The sequence below is a fragment of the Phyllobates terribilis genome, unplaced genomic scaffold, assembly GCF_046119375.1.
Source record: "Phyllobates terribilis strain yellow unplaced genomic scaffold, ASM4611937v1 Scaffold_3__8_contigs__length_932513732, whole genome shotgun sequence".
NCBI classification, from domain to species: domain Eukaryota; kingdom Metazoa; phylum Chordata; class Amphibia; order Anura; family Dendrobatidae; genus Phyllobates; species Phyllobates terribilis.
The window spans coordinates 515,626,407-515,648,749 of NW_027362763.1; the positions used below are offsets into that span (position 1 = coordinate 515,626,407).

The 22,343-nt window shown below is 40.1% G+C and overlaps 1 protein-coding gene across 6 annotated transcripts in view; it reads left to right on the forward strand.

Annotated features, from left to right (window-relative positions):
• Positions 1–22,343, forward strand: part of LAMA2 (laminin subunit alpha 2) — a 1,447,346-nt gene that overhangs the window by 685,098 nt on the left and 739,905 nt on the right. For all 6 annotated transcript variants that reach the window (XM_073676060.1, XM_073676058.1, XM_073676059.1 and 3 more), the window contains exons 17-18: positions 4,391–4,518; positions 16,302–16,388. In XM_073676060.1, coding sequence (XP_073532161.1) covers positions 4,391–4,518; positions 16,302–16,388 — 215 coding nt within the window. The remainder of the gene's footprint in view (positions 1–4,390; positions 4,519–16,301; positions 16,389–22,343) is intronic.

The following is a 22,343-nucleotide window of genomic DNA, read 5'->3' on the forward strand; positions in this document are numbered from 1 at the left end:
AAAGCATCATGATATTGGACTCCATTTATTAAATTTTGAGCTTGTGCAGATCGCCACTGTCATTCTATGAGCATTGGCTGCAACTTCCTTCAATGCAATGGCTGCCCAACCAAGCAGCAGGAAATTTAGGCAAGTACTCATAAAAGGACAGAACCATGCACCTTGGGAATCTGCACAATCAATGGTAGAACAAAAGGCAGAACAAAGAAAGAGCTTATCTGCGCAAACCTGAGTTTTCATGAAGGAAGCCTGATACCACATATGCAGACAGTGTATCAATTTCCATCCAGAAGAATTGGTAAGCATTTAAATAAGCTTTAAAATCAGCCCAGAGAACCTAACACCTCATTTTCATATTAAGAAAAATGTAGATTTCTCTCAAATAACTTATCGGTTATAAAAAAAATTGTTCACCCTCTGAATCTCTCATGAAACTCTGTTCAATCCATCATTCAAAAATGGAACGATTATGGCACAACTGAAAACCTTCCAAGACATCACTGTCCACCTAAACTGACATCCCAAGCAAGGAGAGCACTAGTAAGAGAAGCAGCCAAATGACACATAGTCACTATGGCAGAGCTGCAGAGATCCACAGCTCAGGTGGGAGAATCTGTCCACAGGACAACTATTAATCCTATGCTCCACAAATCTGGATTTTATGGAAGAGTGAAAGAAAGACAGCCCTTTTTAAAGCAAGCCATGAGAAGTTCCATTTGCAGTTTGCAAAAATCCATGTAGGGGACACAACTTACATGTGGAAGATGAGACCAAAGTATAAATTTTTGGACTAAATGCAAAACATTATGTGTGGTGGAGAACTAATACTGCACACCACCCTGAAAACACCATCCCCATCGTCAAACATGGTGGTGGCAGTATTATGCTGTGGTGATGCTTTTCTTCAGCAGGGACAGGGAAGTTGATCAGAATTAATGGGAAGATAGATGGAGCTAAACTCAGGGCAATCCTGAAGGAAAACCTGTTAGAGGCTGCAAAAAACTTGGGACTGGGGAATAGGTTCATATTCCAGCTGGGCAACGACCACAAACATACTGCCTGAGCAACAATGGAATGGTTTAGATCAAAGCATATTTATATGTTTGAAAGTCAAAGTCCAGACCTAAATCCTATTGAGAACCTGTGGCAGAACTTAAAAATTGTTGTTCACAAAATCCATCCAATATCACTGAGCTAGAAACTAGGTTACACAGAAGAAAAGCAAAAAGTTCACCCTCTAGATGTTCACAACTGGTAGAGGCATAACCCAAAGTACTTGCAGCTTTAATTGCAGCAAAAAGTTGTCCTTCAAAGTATTGACTCAGGGGAGGGCTGAATACAAATGCAAGTTACAATTTTCAGATTTATATTTTTAAAATATTTAAAAACCATGTATTGTTTCCATTACACTTCACAAATACTTGCAACTTTGTGGTGGTATTTCATTTCAAATTCCCATAAAATGCAGCTAAGTTTTTGGGTGTAAAGTGAAAAATGCGGAAATGTTCACAGAATATGAATACTTTTTCAAGGCACTATATATATATATATATATATATATATATATATATATATATATATATACAGTACAGACCAATAGTTCGGACACACCTTCTCATTTAAAGATTTTTCTGTATTTCCTTGACTATGAAAATTGTACATTCACACTGAAGGCATCAAAACTATGAATTAACACATGTGGAATTATATACTTAACAAAAAAAGTGTAAAACAACTTAAAATATGTCTTATATTCTAGGTTCTTCAAAGTAGCCACCTTTTGCTTTGATGACTGCTTTGCACACTCTTGGCATTCTCTTGATGAGCTTCAAGTGGTAGTCACCGGAAATGGTCTTCCAACAATCTTGAAGGAGTTCCCAGAGATGCTTAGCACTTGTTGGCTCTTTTGCCTTCACTCTGAGGTCCAGCTCACCCCAAACCATCTCGATTGGGTTCAGGTCTGGTGACTGTGGAAGCCAGTTCATCTGACGTAGCACCCCATCACTCTCCTTATTGGTCAAATAGCCCTTACACAGCCTGGAGGCGTGTTTGGGGTCATTGTCCTGTTGAAAAATAAATGATGGTCCAACTAAGTGCAAACCGGATGGAATAGCATGCCGCTGCAAGATGCTGTGGTAGCCATGCTGGTTCAGTATGCCTTCAATTTTGAATAAATCCCCAACAGTGTCACCAGCAAAGCACCCCCACACTATCACACCTCCTCCTCCATGCTTCACGGTGGGAACCAGGCATGTAGAGTCCATCCGTTCACCTTTTCTGAGTCACACAAATACACGGTGGTTGGAACCAAAGATCTCAAATTTGGACTCATCAGACCAAAGCACAGATTTCCACTGGTCTAATGTCCATTCCTTGTGTTCTTTAGCCCAAACAATTCTCTTCTACTTGTTGCCTGTCCTTAGCAGTGGTTTCTTAGCAGCTATTTTACCATGAATGCCTGCTGCACAAAGTCTCCTCTAAACAGTTGTTGAAGAGATGTGTCTCCTGTTAGAACTCTGTGTAGCATTGACCTGGACACTAATCTGAGCTGCTGTTAACCTGCGATTTCTGAGGCTGGTGACTCGGATAAACTTATCCTCAGAAGCAGAGGTGACTCTTGGTCTTCCTTTCCTGGGGCGGTCCTCATGTGAGCCAGTTTCTTTGTAGCGCTTGATGGTTTTTGCAACTGCACTTGGGGACACTTTCAAAGTTTGCCCAATTTTTCTCACTGACTGACCTTCATTTCTTAAAGTAATGATGGCCACTTGTTTTTCTTTACTTAGCTGCTTTTTTCTTGCCATAATACAAATTCCAACAGTCTGTTCAGTAGGGCTATCAGCTGTGTATCCACCAGACTTCTGCACAACACAACTGATGGTCCCAACCCCATTTATAAGGCAAGAAATCCCACTTATTAAACCTGACAGGGCACACCTGTGAAGTGAAAACCATTTCCAGTGACTACCTCTTGAAGCTCATCAAGAGAATGCCAAGAGTGTGCAAAGCAGTCATCAAAGCAAAAGGTGGCTACTTTGAAGAACCTAGAATATAAGACATATTTCCAGTTGTTTCACACTTTTTTGTTAAGTATATAATTCCACATGTGTTAATTCATAGTTTTGATGCATTCAATGTGAATGTACAATTTTCATAGTCATGAAAATACAGAAAAATCTTTAAATGAGAAGGTGTGTCCAAACTTTTGGTCTGTACTGTATATATATATATATATATATATTTATATATACTTATATATATATATATATATATATGCACAATAATTAATCTCATATTGTCATATCATAAAAAGAATTATTTTTTATGCAGATTTGACATCTGTTATGTTCACTTTCTCTTGGGATCTGTTATGTCGAGTTGATTTCACCAAGTTTAACAATGAAAACTAAGGGTAACGGACCCAAATAAACACTTTTGTTTTATGCCTATGTCAGCTGCTTTTAAAAGATTTAGTGAAGCTGTAACCCCTTTTAACTAGTGCACTCTGAATTTACTTGCTGCAGATCTTCACTTGTTTGCATACATTTGCATACAGCGTCATATACTCTTGCCTAGTGTACAGTTTCGTAGAATGAAATTTGTCAGTGACTCTCTTATATTCAGAATGACTGAGAGTGGTAAAATCATTTATTACCACCACCGAAACTTAGGCTATGTTCATACGTTGTGTTTTTGCAGCATTTTTTGCTGTGTTTTTTTATGAAAATTTTAAGCTGCATTTCACAGTACCAGCAAAGTCTATAAGATTTCAGAAATCTCATGCACACACCTTGTTTTTTTTTTCCTGACTGATTTGGCAAACTGCTGCGTTTTTGTAAAAAAAAAGCAGCAAAAACATGTAGCAAGAAAACGCAGCCAAACCTCAGCAAAACCTGCTTTTTTGACGCTGCTTCTTTACTACAAAGAGAGCAGGTTTGGCCTGTGGAAAAGAGCAGCAAAAACACATTGTGTGAACATAGCCTAACAGTAATTGTTAGAATGGGGAAAAATAAATCTTGAGATACTGGGATATTGAAGTAAGATGCAGTTATTGCTCCACAAATGTAGTAATTAGCTTCTGGAAAACTGTTAGAAATGAATGATAAAAGCAAAAAATAAATAATTACCATAGTTTTGTACTAGAAGATGCATTTTTTTTATCAAGAAAAACCTTGCTAAAAGCAAAAATCTTGCTTAAACCCCTAAAGAAGTAAACTATGTGAAAAAAAATTTGTCAATCTTAAAACTTTGAAACATTGACTGTGTCTCACTTGCACAGTAACTTTTGTAATATTTGGATCAGTACACAAAGAAAAGACACTCTATACTAATATTTGACATTTCTAATCCATCACATACAGAGAATATTTACTGGAATCCCAATTTCTTTTAGAATTGCAAGCATAATACCTATGGACGATACTGTGATTACTGTCTACCAGGCTATTATGGGAATCCAACAGATGGAACGGACGAGGACTGTTTGCCGTGTGCCTGTCCTATGAGCATAGCCTCCAACAAGTAAGTGGTAATATTGATGTATTAAGCTACTCAGTGTTTATGTCTTTAACAACTCAGTGTATCCTCCTCTATAACTTTCAAAAATTATAGAGCAAATCATCGTATGCTCGTAGCAGACTTCCTCTAGGAGTGTGGTGAGCTTTTTGAACCCACAGGTGTTTCACAGAATTATAAAATATTGTACAGTGAATACTAAAACTTATTTATTTTCCTCAAAACTGTTGATTGAGCTCCAAATGTTTAATTTTCACAAGGGTAATAGGAGAAAATTGACCACCCAATATGTTGTGCAAATTCTCTGGAGTATGGTCATACCTCATATATGGGGTAAAACTACTGTTTGATCACATGGGAGAGCTCGAAAGGTAAGGAGTGCTATTTGACTTTCCAAGCGCAGATTTTGACGGAACAGACTGTGGATGCCATGTCACATTTGAAGAGCGCCCAACGTGGCAAAACAGAAGAACCCCCCTACAAGTGACCCAACTTTGGAAACGACACCAATCAAGGAATTTGTCTAGGGCTTTGGTGAGCATTTTGTGGTGAGCATTTTTACGCCTATTCCACATATGTGGGGTAAAACTACTGTTCAAGCACACAGTAGAGTTCAAAAAGAAAGGAGGGACATTTTGGAAAGCAGACAATGCTTGTATGGTTTCCGAGCACCATGCTGCATTTATAGAGCCCTTGTTCTGCCAGAAGAGCAGTAACCCCCCACAAATGACCCCATTTAGAAAACTAAACCCCTCAAGGACTTAATCTAGGGCTGAAGTGAGCATATCAAACCCACAGGTGCTTCACATAATTTTTTAACATTGGGATGTTAAATTTAACCATTAAAAGGTGTCCTAACTACAAGATTATCTTGTTTTTCCCACTGAGAGCAATCTTCTGTATCAGAAAATGCAATCTTCTGCGCTTTCCTATACAGTTACACAAACGCGTGCATATGCTCGGGAGGTATGTGTCCATCACTGTGCACTGTCAGGGTGCATCCTAAAGCACTGTAAAGAGATGTAAAGTGCATGGAATAAATCTCTTTGCAGTGTCCTCCTGTATAGGAAATTTCAATCTGCTGCGCTTTCCTACACAGTTACACAAATTCATGCCGGCCAGACGGAGGCTAAAAGATCACACTTCCTTTTGCATTGCAGGGTATTAGATCTGTCAATCACACACAGGAAGAAGGTGTGTCAGGTTGCAAGCCATCATAACTGGGTGACCTTGCAGCTATTATTTGGCTTGGGTCATCATGGGCACCATCGACATGATGCAGTGGCAATCGTGTTATAAGCAGGTCGCTATTGACAGTGGCATCAGAGTGGCAGCGTGTCAACTATGATATACAGCTGATACCAGCTGATGATTTAGTTGGCACTGCTAGTAAGGCGGTGCGATTGTCACGCCGTACATATATGACGGGTTGCGGGAACACTCTTCCCACTGCTCTGTACATGTATAGCAAATGTTATGAAGAGGTAAAAGAGGTTTTCGCGCTAAAAAAACTCCCAACTATATAACTTTCAACACATAGTATATACATTAACAAGCTATGAACCTCTCATAGACTATAAAAGTTCGAACCGAGTAAGCAGCATTCAAGAGATCATGCATTTGTAGGGATGAGTATCCGGCTATACTACACAGCCAGATTCCCCACAAAAAAGGCAAACATGGTTCATTAGCATGTCTCAACCATTGTATACACAATGTTGAATCAGTTTTGTGTACAGATCAGTAGAGTGGTTCATTCTCTGGATCCATTGTTATCGTGAATGCTGAGTGTAGAGAGGGAACAGGTGCTGCTGGGTCCTAGGAGACCTAGCCACCTGTGCAATGCAGAAAAAAGGCTGAATTTCCCCTATAACTAGGGATAATATAACAGCCCCAGTTAAAGACGAAATCAGAAATAAAAACAAAACATTAATATGATAAAATTCTCCCACAAAGTTCTTTTTAGACTTTCTGGGGGCATAATGTGTAAAAAGAATAAAAAAAATAAAAAAGCAAAAAAACTATATGTAAAAAAGAAACAAGAACTTTGAAACATTGTTTCTACCCCCACCTGAATAAAAAATATGCCCAATATATAAAAATAATTTCTATGAAAACAGGAATAAAATTTAATTGGTTTGTTAGTAACCCTTTGAGGTCATAAAAAAAGTAAAAAATCAACATACAGGTGCTTCTCACAAAATTATAATATCATCAAAACGTGTTTATTTCTGTTAATATTGATGATTATGGCTTACAGCCAATGAAAACACAAAAGTCATTATCTCATTAAATTAGAATACTTTATAACACCAGCTTGAAAAACTATTTTAAAATCAGAAATGTTGGCCTACTGAAATGCATGTTCAGTAAATACACTCAATACTTGGTCAGGGCTCCTTTTGGATCAATTACTGCATCAATGCGGCGTGGCATGGAGGCGATCAGCCTGTGGCACTGCTGAGGTGTTATGGAAGCCCAGGTTGCTTTGATAGCAGTCTTCAGCTTGTCTGCATTGTTGGGTCTGGTGTCTCTCATCTTCCTCTTGACAAGTTTTCAGGCCAATCAAGCACAGTGATACTGTTGTTTTTAAACTAGGTATTGGTACTTTTGGCTGTGTGGACAGGTACCAAGTCCTGCTGGAGAATGAAATTTCCATCTCCATAAAGCTTGTCGGCAGAGGGAAGCATTAAATGCTCTAAAATTTCCTGGTAGAAGGCTGTGCTGACTTTGGTCTTGATAAAACACAGTGGACCTACACCAGCTGATGACATGGCTCCCCAAAACATCACTGATTGTGGAAACTTCACACTAGACCTCAAGCATCTTGGATTGTGTGCCTCTCCATTCTTAATCCAGACTCTGGGACCTTGATTTCCAAATAAAATGCAAAATTTACTTTCACCTGAAAAAAACAACTTGGACCACTGAACAACAGTTCAGGTCTTTTTCTCCTTGGCCCAGATAAGACGCTTTTGGAGTTGTCTATTGGTCATGAGTGGCTTGACACAAGAAATGCGACACTTGTAGCCAATGTCCTGGATACATCTGTGTGTGGTGGCTCTTGAAGCAATGACTCCAGCAGCAGTCCACTCCTTGTGAATCTCCTACAAAACAAACTAAGGGATCTTTTTAAATGCGTAGGAAGCCTTTGCAGGTGTTTTTTGTTAATAATTCTAATTTACTGAGATAATGACTGTTGTGTTTTCATTGGCTGTAAGCCATAATCATCAACGTTAACAGAAATAAACACTTGAAATAGATCACTCTGTTTGTAATGACTTTATATTATATATGAGTTTCACTTTTTGTATTGAAGAACTGAAATAAATTAACTTTTTGATGATATTATAATTTTGTAAGAAGCACCTGTATATTTAGTACTTCTCTATAGCCCCCCCAAAAGAGGAATATAAAAATAGCATAAAATTAAGTTTAATGTATTGCAAAAAAAGCAAACATTATTTGAAGATCCAAACAAGAAGATTTTAGAACCATTAAAGGTGAATGTACGATAAAACCTGAAAATGTGACTGGTTGACTTGCAAAAATGGTTACTTTTGGGTTTTTTAAGTCTCCTCATGTTTTTCATAAATTTCACTTTGAACAGGTTGTGCATTATGCAAACATGATGGCGACTCGCACGGGCGGTAAGCACCACTCTACTCACTGCGGTCACCGCTTCGTGACAGCTGGGGGAAAGAGGGACTCTGAATGGTGGAAGCATCGTTACCGCCGTTCACAACGCTGCGGGATCACACTATGAGATGTTAGAATGATCCCGCAGCTGTGACTGTGACCCGCAGTAAAAAGCTTACCGCTGGTCACAGGCATCAGCTGATGAGAGACTATTATCCCCATCAGTACACGCCTGTTGTCACTGTTAACAGCGAGCGCAGGCGCCACTGATGGGAGCATTCATCACTGGGCGCTTGTGCTCAAAATAAAAAAGTTAAATAAATAAATACATATTGAAATAAAAGTAAAAAACATGTTATACTCACCTACACCTAATCTCTGATGCCCTAGTCCCCTGTAAAAAATAAAAATTAAAAAAAGCCCTAAAACTCACCTTAATGCCTAATCCTCGATGCCCATGTCACCTGTAAAAAAGTAAAAATAATAAACCACCATATCCCTCACCTGTCCACCATAATCCAAGTATTCCAGAGTGTCCCACAGTGATCTCACTTGTAGAACAGACATATCAGCAGATGTGACTTCTCTAATCGGCAGCCGGCTAAACACTGACAGGAGCATGATCTCTCTCACAGTGTATAGCACTGAGTTAGCGTGAGAGAGATCACAGGAGTTCATCAGCTGGTTATCCCCTGTGATCTCGCTTACTGCACCGCCACGTGAAAAAGTTCAGCGCTATACACTGTGGGAGCAATAACGCTCCTGTCAGTGTGTAGCCGGCAGCCAGTTAGAGCAGTCACATCTGCTGATGTGACCATTCTTCAAGTGAGATCGTCATAGGATTAGGTTTTAGGTAAGTATAAATTTGCTTTTCTATTTTCTGTTTTTTTACAGGGGACAATGGCTTCAGAGGATTAGGTGTTAGGCGAGTACAACTGTGTTTTTTTTGTAAATAAATTATTAAAACTGGGTGGACTTTTGTTTCAAATAAAGGATTTTTTTCAGACTGTGACTTTTTACAAACTTTTACTATGGGGTAAGTAATGGGGATGTTTTATTGATGCCCTTTATTACTAACCTGGGCTTCATGTCAGCTGCCAATACAAGGCTGACATGAACCCCAACCCCATTATCCCAGTTGCACCACACCAGGGCAAGTGGAAAGAGTGAGGCTAAGCGCCAGATTTGGTGCATCTTATTGACGCACAATCTCTGGGGAAGCTGAGGGCTGATGTTATTAGCCTCGGAGGTGGTTAGTATACATGGCCCCTTCCCTGGCTATTAATACCAGCCCACAGCTGTCTGTTTAGCCTTTTCTGGTTAGATTTTATAGAGGGACCCTAAGTAAATTTTTTCTGGGGTCCCCCTGTGAAATAGCCAGTAAATGCTAATAAAACAGCTGTGAGCTGTTATTAATAGCTAGGGAACCTTTAATGTATTGGTCTGTTACCAGAATATTAACATCAGTCCCCAGCCTTCAGCTTTCCCTCTTCTGATTATGAAAATTAAAGGGGACCCCATGCCATTTTTTCCTGTTTTTTTTTTTATTAACAAGTACATTAAAATACACACCCAATGTAACTTTAGTTCACAGCCTCCAGGTGTTCCAGCAGCTGAAAACGCCAGTAACCTTAAAGGTTTTGTCTGGTCAGAACCGATAAGTCTGCAGTCACTCTGTGCAACTGCAGTCTTATGAATCGCCCCAGTGCACCCACTGTGCACTGCGTGGATTCGCTGGTTTCAGACCGGGGATGGGGGTGTCTTATAGTCACCTCTGCATTACTAACTCCTGAGTTTGATGTCACCTGCTAATACAAAGCTAACACCAACCCCAACCCTATTATCCCACTTGCCACTGCATCAGGGCAAGTGGGAAGAGCAAAGTCTAAGTGCCAGAATTTTCAGAGGCAGCTGAGAGTTGATGTTTTTAGTTTGGGAGGGGGCTAATATCCATGGCCACTTTGCTGGTGATTAATATCAGCCTGAAGCTGTCTGCCTAGCCTTTGCTGGTTATTAATTACAGGGGGCCCCACATAATTTTTTTGGGGGTCCCTCATTTTAATAACCAGTAAAGGCTAAGTGTACAGCTGTGAGATGATATTAATAGCCTGGGAAGCTACATGGGAATTACCCTCTTTCCTGGCTATAAACATCAGCACCAGCTGTCTGCTTTCCCTCTGCTGGTTAACAAAATTACTGTAGATCCCATGCCATTTTTTTCAGAACTTTAATTATGTATTACTAAATTGCATGTACAGTAAGATACATACGCAAAGCACTGATTATATATCACACTCACTTTTCAGGAATATCGGACTGTTTTTTTATGGTGATGGGTATGAGCACTAACTCATACATACACTCCGATCCCAGGGTCTCAACACACAGTGGTTTCCAAGGGAAGATGCATAACATTGCAGTCACACAGAGTGACTGTAGACTAATCGGTTTTGACTGGACAAAACCTTTAAGGTTACTGGCGTTTCCAGCTGCTGGAACACCTGTAGGCCGTGAACTAAAGTTACCTTGGTTGTGTATTTTACTGTACTTGTTAATAAAAAAAACAGGAAAAAAAGGAGTGGGGTTTCCCGTAATATTCATAATCAGAAAAGGGAAGGGTGACGGCTGGGGGCTGATGTTAATTTTCTGGGAATGAATCAATAGCGCTAAAGTATAGCAGTTGTTACTCACCAATAGGAATATATTATTAATATTACTGTGATTAGTGTGACACCAGCCCATATAGCAGTCATGTACATGAGCCATTAGCCTTACAAAACAATCATTAGTAAAACAAAGGGTAAATATTCTTTGCTGTAGCCATGTCCTTCAAAATATAAAAGGAAAAGAATAATTAAAAAAACATAATCCACTTATGTTTGGATTTAATCTTTTTTTGTATAAATACTGCATTTCTCAATGAAGGAATATGTTAATGAATTTATGATATATTCCAGTTTTCCGATCCTGTGTAGCAGTTGGTACGTTTTTCGTCACTACCCAATATTCACATGCATTATGGTAGACACCTTTTGGATAATTGACTAAAAACACGTGCTTGTTTTTACATCCAATTTTTTTCTAATTTTCTTATCCAAACAAAAAGACTAAAGTAGAGGATTATGAATTATAAATGCCACAGGAAATGCTACCTAAGAAGAGCAAACATTTATTTTTCATTATTGTGCTTGTCAAACACAAATGGATTGATTTACGTCCTAGACATTGCTGAAAGGATGCACTGACCTGCATTACCAATGAAAAGGACAGCTGCAGGTGCCCGTAAACATTACTAAACGGCCAAATTAAATGATTGTGTTTAACCTCTCCTAATGCAGTTCTATAATCAATAATACAAATAAAAAATGTCAGGCTTTAGGAATCTGTCTCTGATCTTTTTTTTTGCTTTGCCAGCTGGGTAGCAAACTGGAAAGTAGTGCAGCCAATGAATTTCTAATAGATTTTTTATAAGCAAATCCTTTGTTATTCATTTATTTTCCTTCTGTGAAAATCTACTAGTAAACAAGAACAAATGGAAATTGTTACAACACATTATTCTTGTAAAGATAAGTACAACTAGAAGATTCTGGGCCCAATTCATCAAAGTTTTTGCACCACTTTTCCGGCTTTAAAAGTTTTGAAAAGTAATTTTGGCGCAAGTAAAGGCTATGCTATAGTTATGCAACTTTTGGAGTTCTCACTTTATTTTCAAACAGCTCCGACAAAATGGGTGGACAGAGATGGGACGAGGACGCGGCAACCACTGGTCATCAAATTCATGACAAGCTGCGGTGTTTGCTGTGTCACAAATCTTACTTCAAGAAGAGAAAAAGAGAGACAAGTGCACATTGGGTGATATAGTATAGTGTAGAGAAAGATAGGGGGACGTGAGGGGGGTGCTGACTTGACCAAGTTGTGAATGTCACAACTCAGTTGTATGTGTGTAGAGTATACAGCTGCTGCAGTCATGTCCGCAGATAGAAAAACTAAGTAAGTAAATGAATACAAGATATATAAATATTGCAGGAGTTATAATGAAAAGACTAAAAGCACAACACATGTGAAATACATAAAAGACAAAATTTCCATAAGAGATATTTAATTGTGAATGCAATTGCGAAAAAAGAAGAAAATTCAAGACAGTACTTGAATTTCTATCAGCAACGAATTCGATCTTCAAGTGACTGCATCAGAACATACTGTAATCATTGCTGGTGATCTAGTAATAAAACAAATTAATTTAGAATTAACAATTACAGCTAAATAGTAAAAAAAAAAACAGTTGTCATGGGATTAATATTATATTTTTTCTTTATATTCTATTTTATAATTGGTCTTATGTATACCACACCTTATTGACCTTCCTTCTTGATCTATTTAAACCCTACTCTGTTGGATTGATCTCTGTATGTAGTCTGTTTTTGAAAAAGGGTTCGATACAAACTTGAAACACGTAATAAGGCTGCAGTTTTATACTACCACAACATGGAGTGATTACTCTTCCAGCAGCAGCGCGGTCAACCAGAAACATCCATCTCCTTTTTCTCCTCAATGCAAATCTTACTCCAGCAGAGGCTAGAGTAGGATGCGGGGCTAGGCGCACACAGTAATGTATGCCATTTGTTCGACACTCCTGATTCATGAAGAGGCATACGCCTCTTCATGAATCAGGAGAGTCTGTCTTCTTCACATCTCCTCAAGATCGGTCTTGATGTATTGGACCCAAAGACATTCACGTATTTTTTACAATTGTAAAACTAGAAAGATAAAGAAAAAATTCTTAGGTTTTATCTTTCAGTGGGAAAGTGCAAAAAAATGTTTATTCACAGATTTTTCCAGGCACAAAAGACAGTGGTGAAATGATTTTTAGTCATTAGACCTCCATCAGGCCATCTGTAACAATTGATAGAATAATGGAAAATTACTTTTTAAAGTAATGTGAAATACAAATAACCATATTACAAGTGAACAACATATGGTATTTGATAATAAAGAACAATAACTCCTTAACGCCAAATTACAGGTTTAGTACGTCATGAGCGGGTGTTTGTTCCAGCATCTTGATGTATTATACCCATCGAGTACTTTAACTTTCACTGTTAGTTGATTTTAGCGGTGCCCGCTGTCTGATTGCCGTGATCGGTGGGAAGTGCTGAAACATCAACACTGACCCGCACTACCACCACCGGGAGCTTGGCACACCTGACAGCCAAACTCATTCAGTAACAGCCAGGGCCAGCACCCGCACCACCCCTGACTGATTAACCTTCCAGATGCCACGATCAATAGCGGTTGTGTCATTTAGAAAGTTGTGAGAGGGAGGGGCTTCATTTTTCACCTCCATCTGCACTCCCACAATGAAATCACAGGGAGCCAATGGGTGTCATGGCAGATGGAGGTCAAACAATGACGTTCTGGTGTGCCAGGTATGGTGGTCTGTTAGCTCCAGCCATAAACAGGGTCTAGTAGTAGTTCTGCCTTTGTAATCTGTGTATGGTGTCATGCATTATTGCAGTGCTAGTGCATTGCAAAACATGGGACCATTAATCAGAGTAATAAAAGTCAAAGTGCCATAGAGGGACTAAATAAAAAACAGTTAAGAGAAAGATTGAAAAATTATTTGAAAAAAAAACAATAAAACCCCACAAAATAAACAAAATATTACACCAATAAATACGCAAAATTTATGTAAAAACAAAAATAAACAAAAAAGTACACATATCCCTGAGCGTAGTGTCTAAAGTGGCACTAAGTTGTTTTAGTTGTGAATGTTAAACCTTCTTCATTAGTGCTGTTTTTACTGTGAATGTTTAATCAATGTTATTCTATTATTTATCTGTTTCATTTGTATTCTTTGTGTCAAACTTTGGACTTGTAATATAATCTGAGTACTGCTGCAACACTCTATTAATGGGTTTCCTTCTTACTAAACTCTCCCCTCTCCGATATTTCCTGAATGCAACAGCCAGGGTCATATTTCTGCCCAGCCGCTACACCGAAGCCTTCACTATGTGCCAGCACTGCCCTACATCTCCTTAGTCATCTCTGTCTACCTCTGTACCCATGCTCTCCATTCCACTAATGAAAAACTTGAACAAAGTCATGGGCCAACCAGTATACAGTATAATGGGCCCCACAAAGTCCTCCATACAGAATAATGGGCCACACATAGTTCTCCATACAGAATAATGGGCCCCACATAGTCCTCCAAACAGAATAATGGGCCCAACATAGTCCTCCATACAGAATAATGGGCCCCACATAGTCCTCCATACAGTATAATGGTCCCCACATAGTCCTCCATACAGAATAATGGGCCCAACATAGTCCTTCATACAGTATTATGGGCACCACATAGTTCTCCATACAGAATAATGGGCCCAACATAGTCCTCCAAACAGAGTAATGGGCCCAACATTGTCCTCCATACAGAATAATGGGCCCCACATAGTCCTCCATACAGAATAATGAGCCCCACATAGTCCTCCACACAGTATAATGGGCCCCACATAGTCCTCCATACAGAATAATGGGCCCCACATAGACCTCCATACAGTATAATGGGACCTACATAGTCCTTCTTGATGGTTTTATGGGCCCCACATTTCCTTATATACAGTATTATGGGCACCACATAGTCCTCCATACAGAATAATGGGCCCCACATAGGGGTGGTTGCTCTGGTGTCACAGGCTAAATAAAACCACCCTGTGGGCCAGAGTTTGACATTTATGCCCTAAGACTAACATCCTCTAAAATCCAAACTAACATCACATTCCTATCTTCAAGACTTCTTATGTTTTGCACCAGTTCCCTGGATTGCACTACCCTAGACAATTCCAATAATTCTCAGTATCCTTAGTTTTAAGAGTGCTCTAAAATGCATTTCTTTAGACTGGCTTATCATCTCCTCTCATTAAACTAATTCTTCCCTGTTCTACCTTCCTAATTTTTCCTGAGCTTCTAGTCCCTTCTATCATCTATTCCCACACCCTGTATGTACTCATTAGCACTTTGAATCTGTACTTATACAGATATTGTCTGATGACTGGATCATGCAGCTTTATTTAAATACCCCTATTTATTTAGTGTAATAATGACTGGACCATACAGGGCAGGCATATTTTACCTTCTGTGCCCCCCCCTATTTCCTTATAGATTATTAGCTTGTGAGTATGGACCTCACTCCTCTTGCTTTGCGGAATATGTTGGCATTTTAGAAAAAAAAATATTATTATATATACAAGATATATACATTATATGCATATTTATATATATATATATATATATATATATATATATATATATATATATATATATATATATATATATATATGGAGTGTGTATCTATATATAGAGGTTATGCCTACTAAAGCCAGCTAGCAGAGAAATATCATAAAATTATTACTATTATTATTATAATTATTATTATTATAAAATGATCACATCTACAGCAAGCATTGATTTTAGACAACTGTGCAGCATTATCTAAGAGTCCAGTGGAAAGAACAAAGTTTATTAAGTTTATAAAAGCCAGTGAATGCATCCAGGTCACTTTCAGCAAGATAACACATAAATAAATATTAATACAATAAAATATTTCTCTGAATATAGCAGTTTCTCCAATATTCTGTATTGATGTTTATGCTGAGTTCATTTACAACAAACACCTATACTGCAACCTATATAACAAGAAAATATACACTGTATGGGGTCCAAAAAATTTCTTCAAAATATTCTAGTCCATATTGATACTTGTTTCAGATTATTTCACTTCTAATGAAACTCTTAATAGAGTCTCAGCCTTATAGTATATCCTGGCAATGTCCTCCAGGGCACAGACAAACAGCTGTACATTCCTGCTTATTCGCTAGTGAGCAGGATCTGTGACAGTCTAAAGTAAGCCCCATCATAACATGCCATTGGGATGCTGCCACTCACTGTACTATATCTAGTGTCGGCATAAATAGTAGAGTCATTCCAGCAACTATTGGCTGCAGCCAAAGCTAAATGTGTCTAAGACTGAAAGGGTCTTCTGGGTCTCCATGTTTACAGAGTTATGAATTCTGAAGAGTCCATGCAAAAATGCTGCTAAATGTTCTAATCTTCTCATTCCTTCTCCCTTGTTTCATTTTTGGTCAACAACAAAGATTTAGTCCAACTTGCCACTTGGACCCAACCCGTGGATTAGTTTGTGATGCATGTGCTCCTGGATATACAGGGCTGCGTTGTGAACGGTATGTACATGACTCTATCATCTCTATTGACCTCTTAGTATAAAGTATAATTTATTTTAATAGGTTAAGTTATGTTGTACTTTTGTATTCTTGCCTTATTATGCCTTTAATATATTAGTATTAATTGAAATACAACTATAAAATAGCATTGCCATGTTTGTGAAACGATGCAGTACTTAAATATTCAAGTGACACTTTCCATGCTGCTACCTACAATTTTACATAGGACTGCAAGTAACACTGCTACATTATGTAACAGGGTTATTATAATCAACACATGATGCAGTTCTGAGTAGTTGATTATTAAATCCAATTTTCTTATATCTATTACTAATACCATTCTCATTTGTTTTGTACTATTTGACATGTGGCTTGACATAAAAGATTTATAGCTAAGTAACAATCTGCACTTGCTTCAAAAGGAAGTGCTCATTTCCTCCAGATCAAATAGTGTTGCACATATAATGGCCATATATACCAGACAATGATTCAGTGTGTGTTATCATATATTAAAATGCAAAATAAATGAATAACTGTTTGTATCAACCTTGCTGGTATTTTCCTAGTTAGGTGAACCTTGCGTTAAACCAATATATTTTAAGCCCATTCTAACTTTGGAGCTATAAACACTCAAAAGCAACAGCTGAAATAAACATCTCCATGGATCGTATTTCATTTGCAAACTTCGTTTAGTTCAGTGTTATAAATGGAACAATTCGAGACAATGGTTAAAAAAGGGTAAAAAAAACAGATTTTAAAAATGTTTATTTTTTATCTACCTACTTACTTCCCTGTAATTGTGTGCAATTAGCTGCTACTTGAGCAGTCTAGTGAATCATGTTCTTAAAGTCTGATTAAAGGACCCCAGTATTCCATGCAAACAGGTTTTAGATAACAGTTCTACATTGTCTTTAAGGCCTCACGCATATGATAGTATTTGGAATATGTATTATATTACTCGCCGAAATGCATATGGTTTTATACAATGTATCTGATTAGAAGATGAGCAAAATTTGATTTTGAGGCTTTTTCTAGGAAATTCCCTGTGAGGAGACGTTATTCTCTGCAAATTTAGTGTCACTTAGTCTCAGGGTTCTCTCCCGACCCCAGCACATGATACACGTAAAAATACGTATACTCACCCCGAGATGATTGCACATGTGCAGTGACCTCCGAAGCCTAGGGCCGGAAGTCATAACACAGTGTTCACTCTAGGCCAGGACATCCAGTGTACAAGCCCTGTAGCTCTTTGCACATGTTTCAGACTTACTTGCAGCCGTAAGTCGCAGCCTAGAGTGAACATTGGATCAGAGATGCGATGCAGCGGAGGCACAGAACATTGGATTATGGGTAGTTAGTTGCAAGGGCAGCTGGAAAGCTGCATTTTGTTAATTAATAAAAATATACTATTAACACTATTATTTTTGAAAATAATATGTTTTTGACACCGGTCTAAGACGTTTGCACATTACTATATATATACATATTTATATTTGCAGCAGTATGTAAGTGTTTAATTTATTAAACTCGTGTAGTTTGCTTGATCTTATATGCCTCAGTTAAATTAAGAAGACCGAACTTTACTGTAAAGCTTGTATCAATGGCAGAACAACAGCCAGCCTGAGGGCTTATTCAAACGTTATTTTTTTCCCCTATCAAACAGTCAGAGAAATGGACAGCACATGTTTGGCATCTGAGTACAGTCCAAAATTTTTCACAAATCTATAGAATTGTATCGATGAGTTTAATAGGAATCTGTCACTAGGATCAACCCTAATAAGCTGCATATGTATGCAGGTCATAGAAAGTTTAATAAAATTATACCTTGATATCTGCTATCCAATGTCTTATTCCAGGGAAATCTATATTTTTCTTATATGCAAATATGCTGTTAAGATCTATGGGCCGGACATACATCTCCTTGAGAATTTGCCTCCACTAGTGTGACAAATGTAGATCAGTAGAGCAGACTGTCAGTCGTTACATACCTCACCCTGGTAATGCCCCCTTTCATTTAAAATAATCTCTGGGGGCAGATTCCTATGCAAATCAATTTCCGCACCATAACCTGGAATAGCTTATTTAGATAAAAGAAAAACGTGGATTTCTCTGGAATAAGACATCGGATCACACATATCAAGTTGTCATTTTATTTTGCTTCCTATGACCTATATGCCCATATAGATGTCTTAGGAGGGTTGAACCTACTGACAGATTCCCTTTAATCTGACACTCAGATCAAAATCAGAGAAATTTCCATGCTTTTGCGCAGAACACTTGGTCAAGTAAAATTATGGACTTGTGAACTATACCATAGACTATCTGTCAAAAACATGGATAGTAGTGATGAGCGAGCGTGCTCGCTTCTGCTCTGTACTCGCCCGAGCATCTCACTACTCGAGATGCTCAGCGCTCGGCGAGTACTTCCGGGATGCTCGGACAGGAGCTCGAGTCCCTGCCTCGCAAATTTGACGCTGTTTTAACAGCAAATAAACATGCAGGGATTGCCTGCCACTCACTGTAATGCCACAGCCATATTGATTGTGGCATTACAGTGATTAGCTGGTCGCTTAGCGTCATGAAGTTTATTTAAGACCCGGTGACCCTATGCTCGTCAATCTACCCTTCAGACAGGCAGAGTAGGGAGAGGTGCTGCTGAGGTAGGAAGAGAATTGACGGTTTATTAGTGAGGTAGTAGGTATTCCACAACTATATATATATATATATATATATATATATATATCTGAACTAACAGTCCTTCTAAGGACTAATCCAGCTGCATATATTATTAATCCTGGTGATTGCAGAAGTTAGGCAGGCAGTGTGTGGAGACTGTATACAGGAGAATAGGGTCCATTGCACAATCTGTCTGCTGCTGTTACAGATATCCATAGCTCTAGATATCAGGGCTAAATTTTTTTTTGCTCTAAATCCTGATTATTTATATTTCTAACGCCACTGCCTAAAACCGTGGTCATCAGATGTTATCCAATATTACTGTGTGGCGCCCCTGAGGGTTCGGCCGCCACAGGAATGCTGCACTTCTTTAATGGAGTGTGGTGTTCCTCCTCTGAGGTAAGCCTGGTGTGATGGTTGTGTTCCAGCCTTTTGCATCCAACATCACATTTCCACCAGAGGGAGCTAGTATGCACTATGTGCTGCTCCCCTGGTTACAGGGAGACTGGGGAACACAAAGTGGTAGGAACCAGTTAGTGGGTGTGGGTGGAGGAACACTAGTAAGTTACACTTCAAATTTCATATTTAATAGAATGCCATCTTTGATCTTGGTCTTTCGGCTGGTTTTGGGCTGTCAAGCGGTCTAAACTACTGTGTGTAAAATGACTTCCCTCCCGGAGCGCAGATTCTGTGTGGGCCTGCACCGGCATGGCATGGGACACAGCCCTCGTACCCCGATCTATGGGACAAGAGGTAGGTTGCAGACGAGGAAAGTCTCAACCCGGCCAAGGACCAGGATCAAGAAGGTCCGGGAGCTTTAGAGTGTGGCTCCCTAGCAAATGGGTCCCGGGGAGGATGCAGACGGAGCGGAGCATGCCACCTGTCCTCGCCTACCTGATCTATTCAGAGGGATTCCGGCTGCGAGAGGGGTTCCAGCCCCCGACACCCGACCTCGCACTCTATGTCCAGGACGGGAAAGCCCGGTTAGGCCCTGAGGATCTCGCCGGGCCTCGGATGGAGAGGAATTGCCACCCGAGCCCTACGCCTGAGAGGAGCTCAGAGGGAGACCCGGCCTATCTACACACGCACAGACGGGAAGGGGTAAAGTCTGTAGTGCAGGAACACTCTGGTGTAGGGATGCTACCTCACACTGGACTTCCTCGGAGGTAGTCGGACCCCCGTCCCTGGTCGCCGCAGGACTCCACGAGGAGCATGGAGAAGCCTTGTGCTGCTTACGAGAACTGTGAGTAAAGCCTTGGAAATTCATCCCTATGGCCTCCGGACTGTTCATTACGCGCCATACCACGCGACGCGGTGCCCGCACTCCCCGCGCTACTACTACTACCTCCTTCATCCTGCCTTGCCTACCCTGAGGCCGCGCTCCGCCTGTGGGGAGCAGCGAGAACTTTAGCTGCCATGACATCAGGCCTCAGCGGACTGTAGTGGCGCTGGTGGCGCATCACCAGACACCACAGGTGGCGTAGTCGACAATTACCACTCAACCGGGAAAGCCCTAACACCATTTTCAATGTGACGGCCCTGGGCATGGAACGGGTCCATGCCACGACTGCATTCCCGTTCTCAACATCTGACCCGGCTCCGAGCACCCCATCTTCCCAGGGCAGGGCTTGCGAGCGTCACAACTGCGGTAATAATCGTCACATTTTTTGGAGCATGCCAAATATTACACTCCATTTAAAGTCTGCCAGTTGTATGTTATTTGTAATGGGGTAGACCGGGGTGTAAGTACTTTCAAAACAAGCGATCCGGGACTGCTGGAATGCTGACAGGCTGACACTTATCCAAATGAACAAGCGCTGGTTTGAGCCAGACTTCTTAACACCACAGGATGATAGCAGTGGAACATAAACTGAAATCCAGTGTTTTTTTAGGGGTGTCTATTCCCATGCACCCCTTCACACCCAGACATGGATATATGCTTCCTGATTTTGTCCATTTTCTGTTGTCCTCCTTATCCACCACCACCATATTACCAGGGTGACTGTGATGCAACACCCACATAATTTTTTTAAGGGTGTTTATGATGCTCGTAGGACATTTTTTTAGAGGCCTACCGCTAACATTCTGTAAGTTATATAGTATGTTCATGTATACCCCAGAGGGGAAAATGTTTTTCAACCCGTGAGCTTAGTGCATGGACATTACCAGTATAGGTAACCAACTCCTTAACAATGGTAACATTTTTTAATGAGTACCTTCTCCACATCTACAAGGGGTATTGGAGTCTATTTTTTTTAGCAGCCCTTGCAGTCACTTCATGTACATTACCACTATAGGAGATCCACTCCTTAACAATGGTAACATTTTTTTTAATGAGAACCTCCTTTATGTCTCTTCAAAGGGGTATTGGAGTGCATCCAATTTTTTTGCAGCCTTTGCAGTCACTGCATGGGCATTAGTACTATAGGAGACCCATGCCTTAAAAATGGGAACATTTTTTTTAATGAGGCCTTGCTCTACAGCTCTTCAATAGTGTTGAGCCACCCCCGTAGTGTTCGAGTTCGGTTCGGTTCGTCGAACACCCGTGTGTTCGCCGAACTGTTCGTCGAACTGTTCGTCGAACACCTTCGAACACCGTTAAAACCAATGGCAGGCAAACAAAAACACATAGAAACACATAGAAAACACCTTCAAAGGTGTCCAAAAGCTGACAAACTGCTCAGAAGACACAACTAACACATGGAAAAGTGACAAGTACATATAGTCATGCGAAAAGAAAAGAGGTGGAGGAGTAAAAGGAGGGGGAGACACAGATATAGGCATGTCATGCCCTTCTAAAATCCAAAAAGTGAGAAGCCGAGACGGCCAGTCCGCTCCTGCCCGTGCCACCTCCGTGTTGCCGGGTTTGTGCCAGAGCCGCGGTGAACCCTGACGGCCAGCCCCCCTCTCCCAATACTGGTGCCTGTCCGCTGGTGGGTCGAGAGAGCCCCCCTGTGGTGGAGGCAGCTCTAAGCTTTTTAATTTAAATTGTCCCTCTAATTTGAATGAATACACTTTAAATCCATTTACAAGGATCTATTGGAGGGCAAGTCTCATGCCAGCAGCCGCGTAATTCCAGCTCCAGTAGCGTCCACTAAAGCTGCTGCAGTTAAAAAGCTTTTATAAGGATCGAGCTCGGCTGTCCACCGCAAGGCATCCTAGTGCCAGTCCCAGCCCCTATGCCTTGGGGTGCCTCCTGATGCTCTTCACTGAGTATCCCGTGGTCCCGAAGCATTTCCTTTGAAAAAATTAAGTGTCCAAACTACAGGTGGTGTAGCT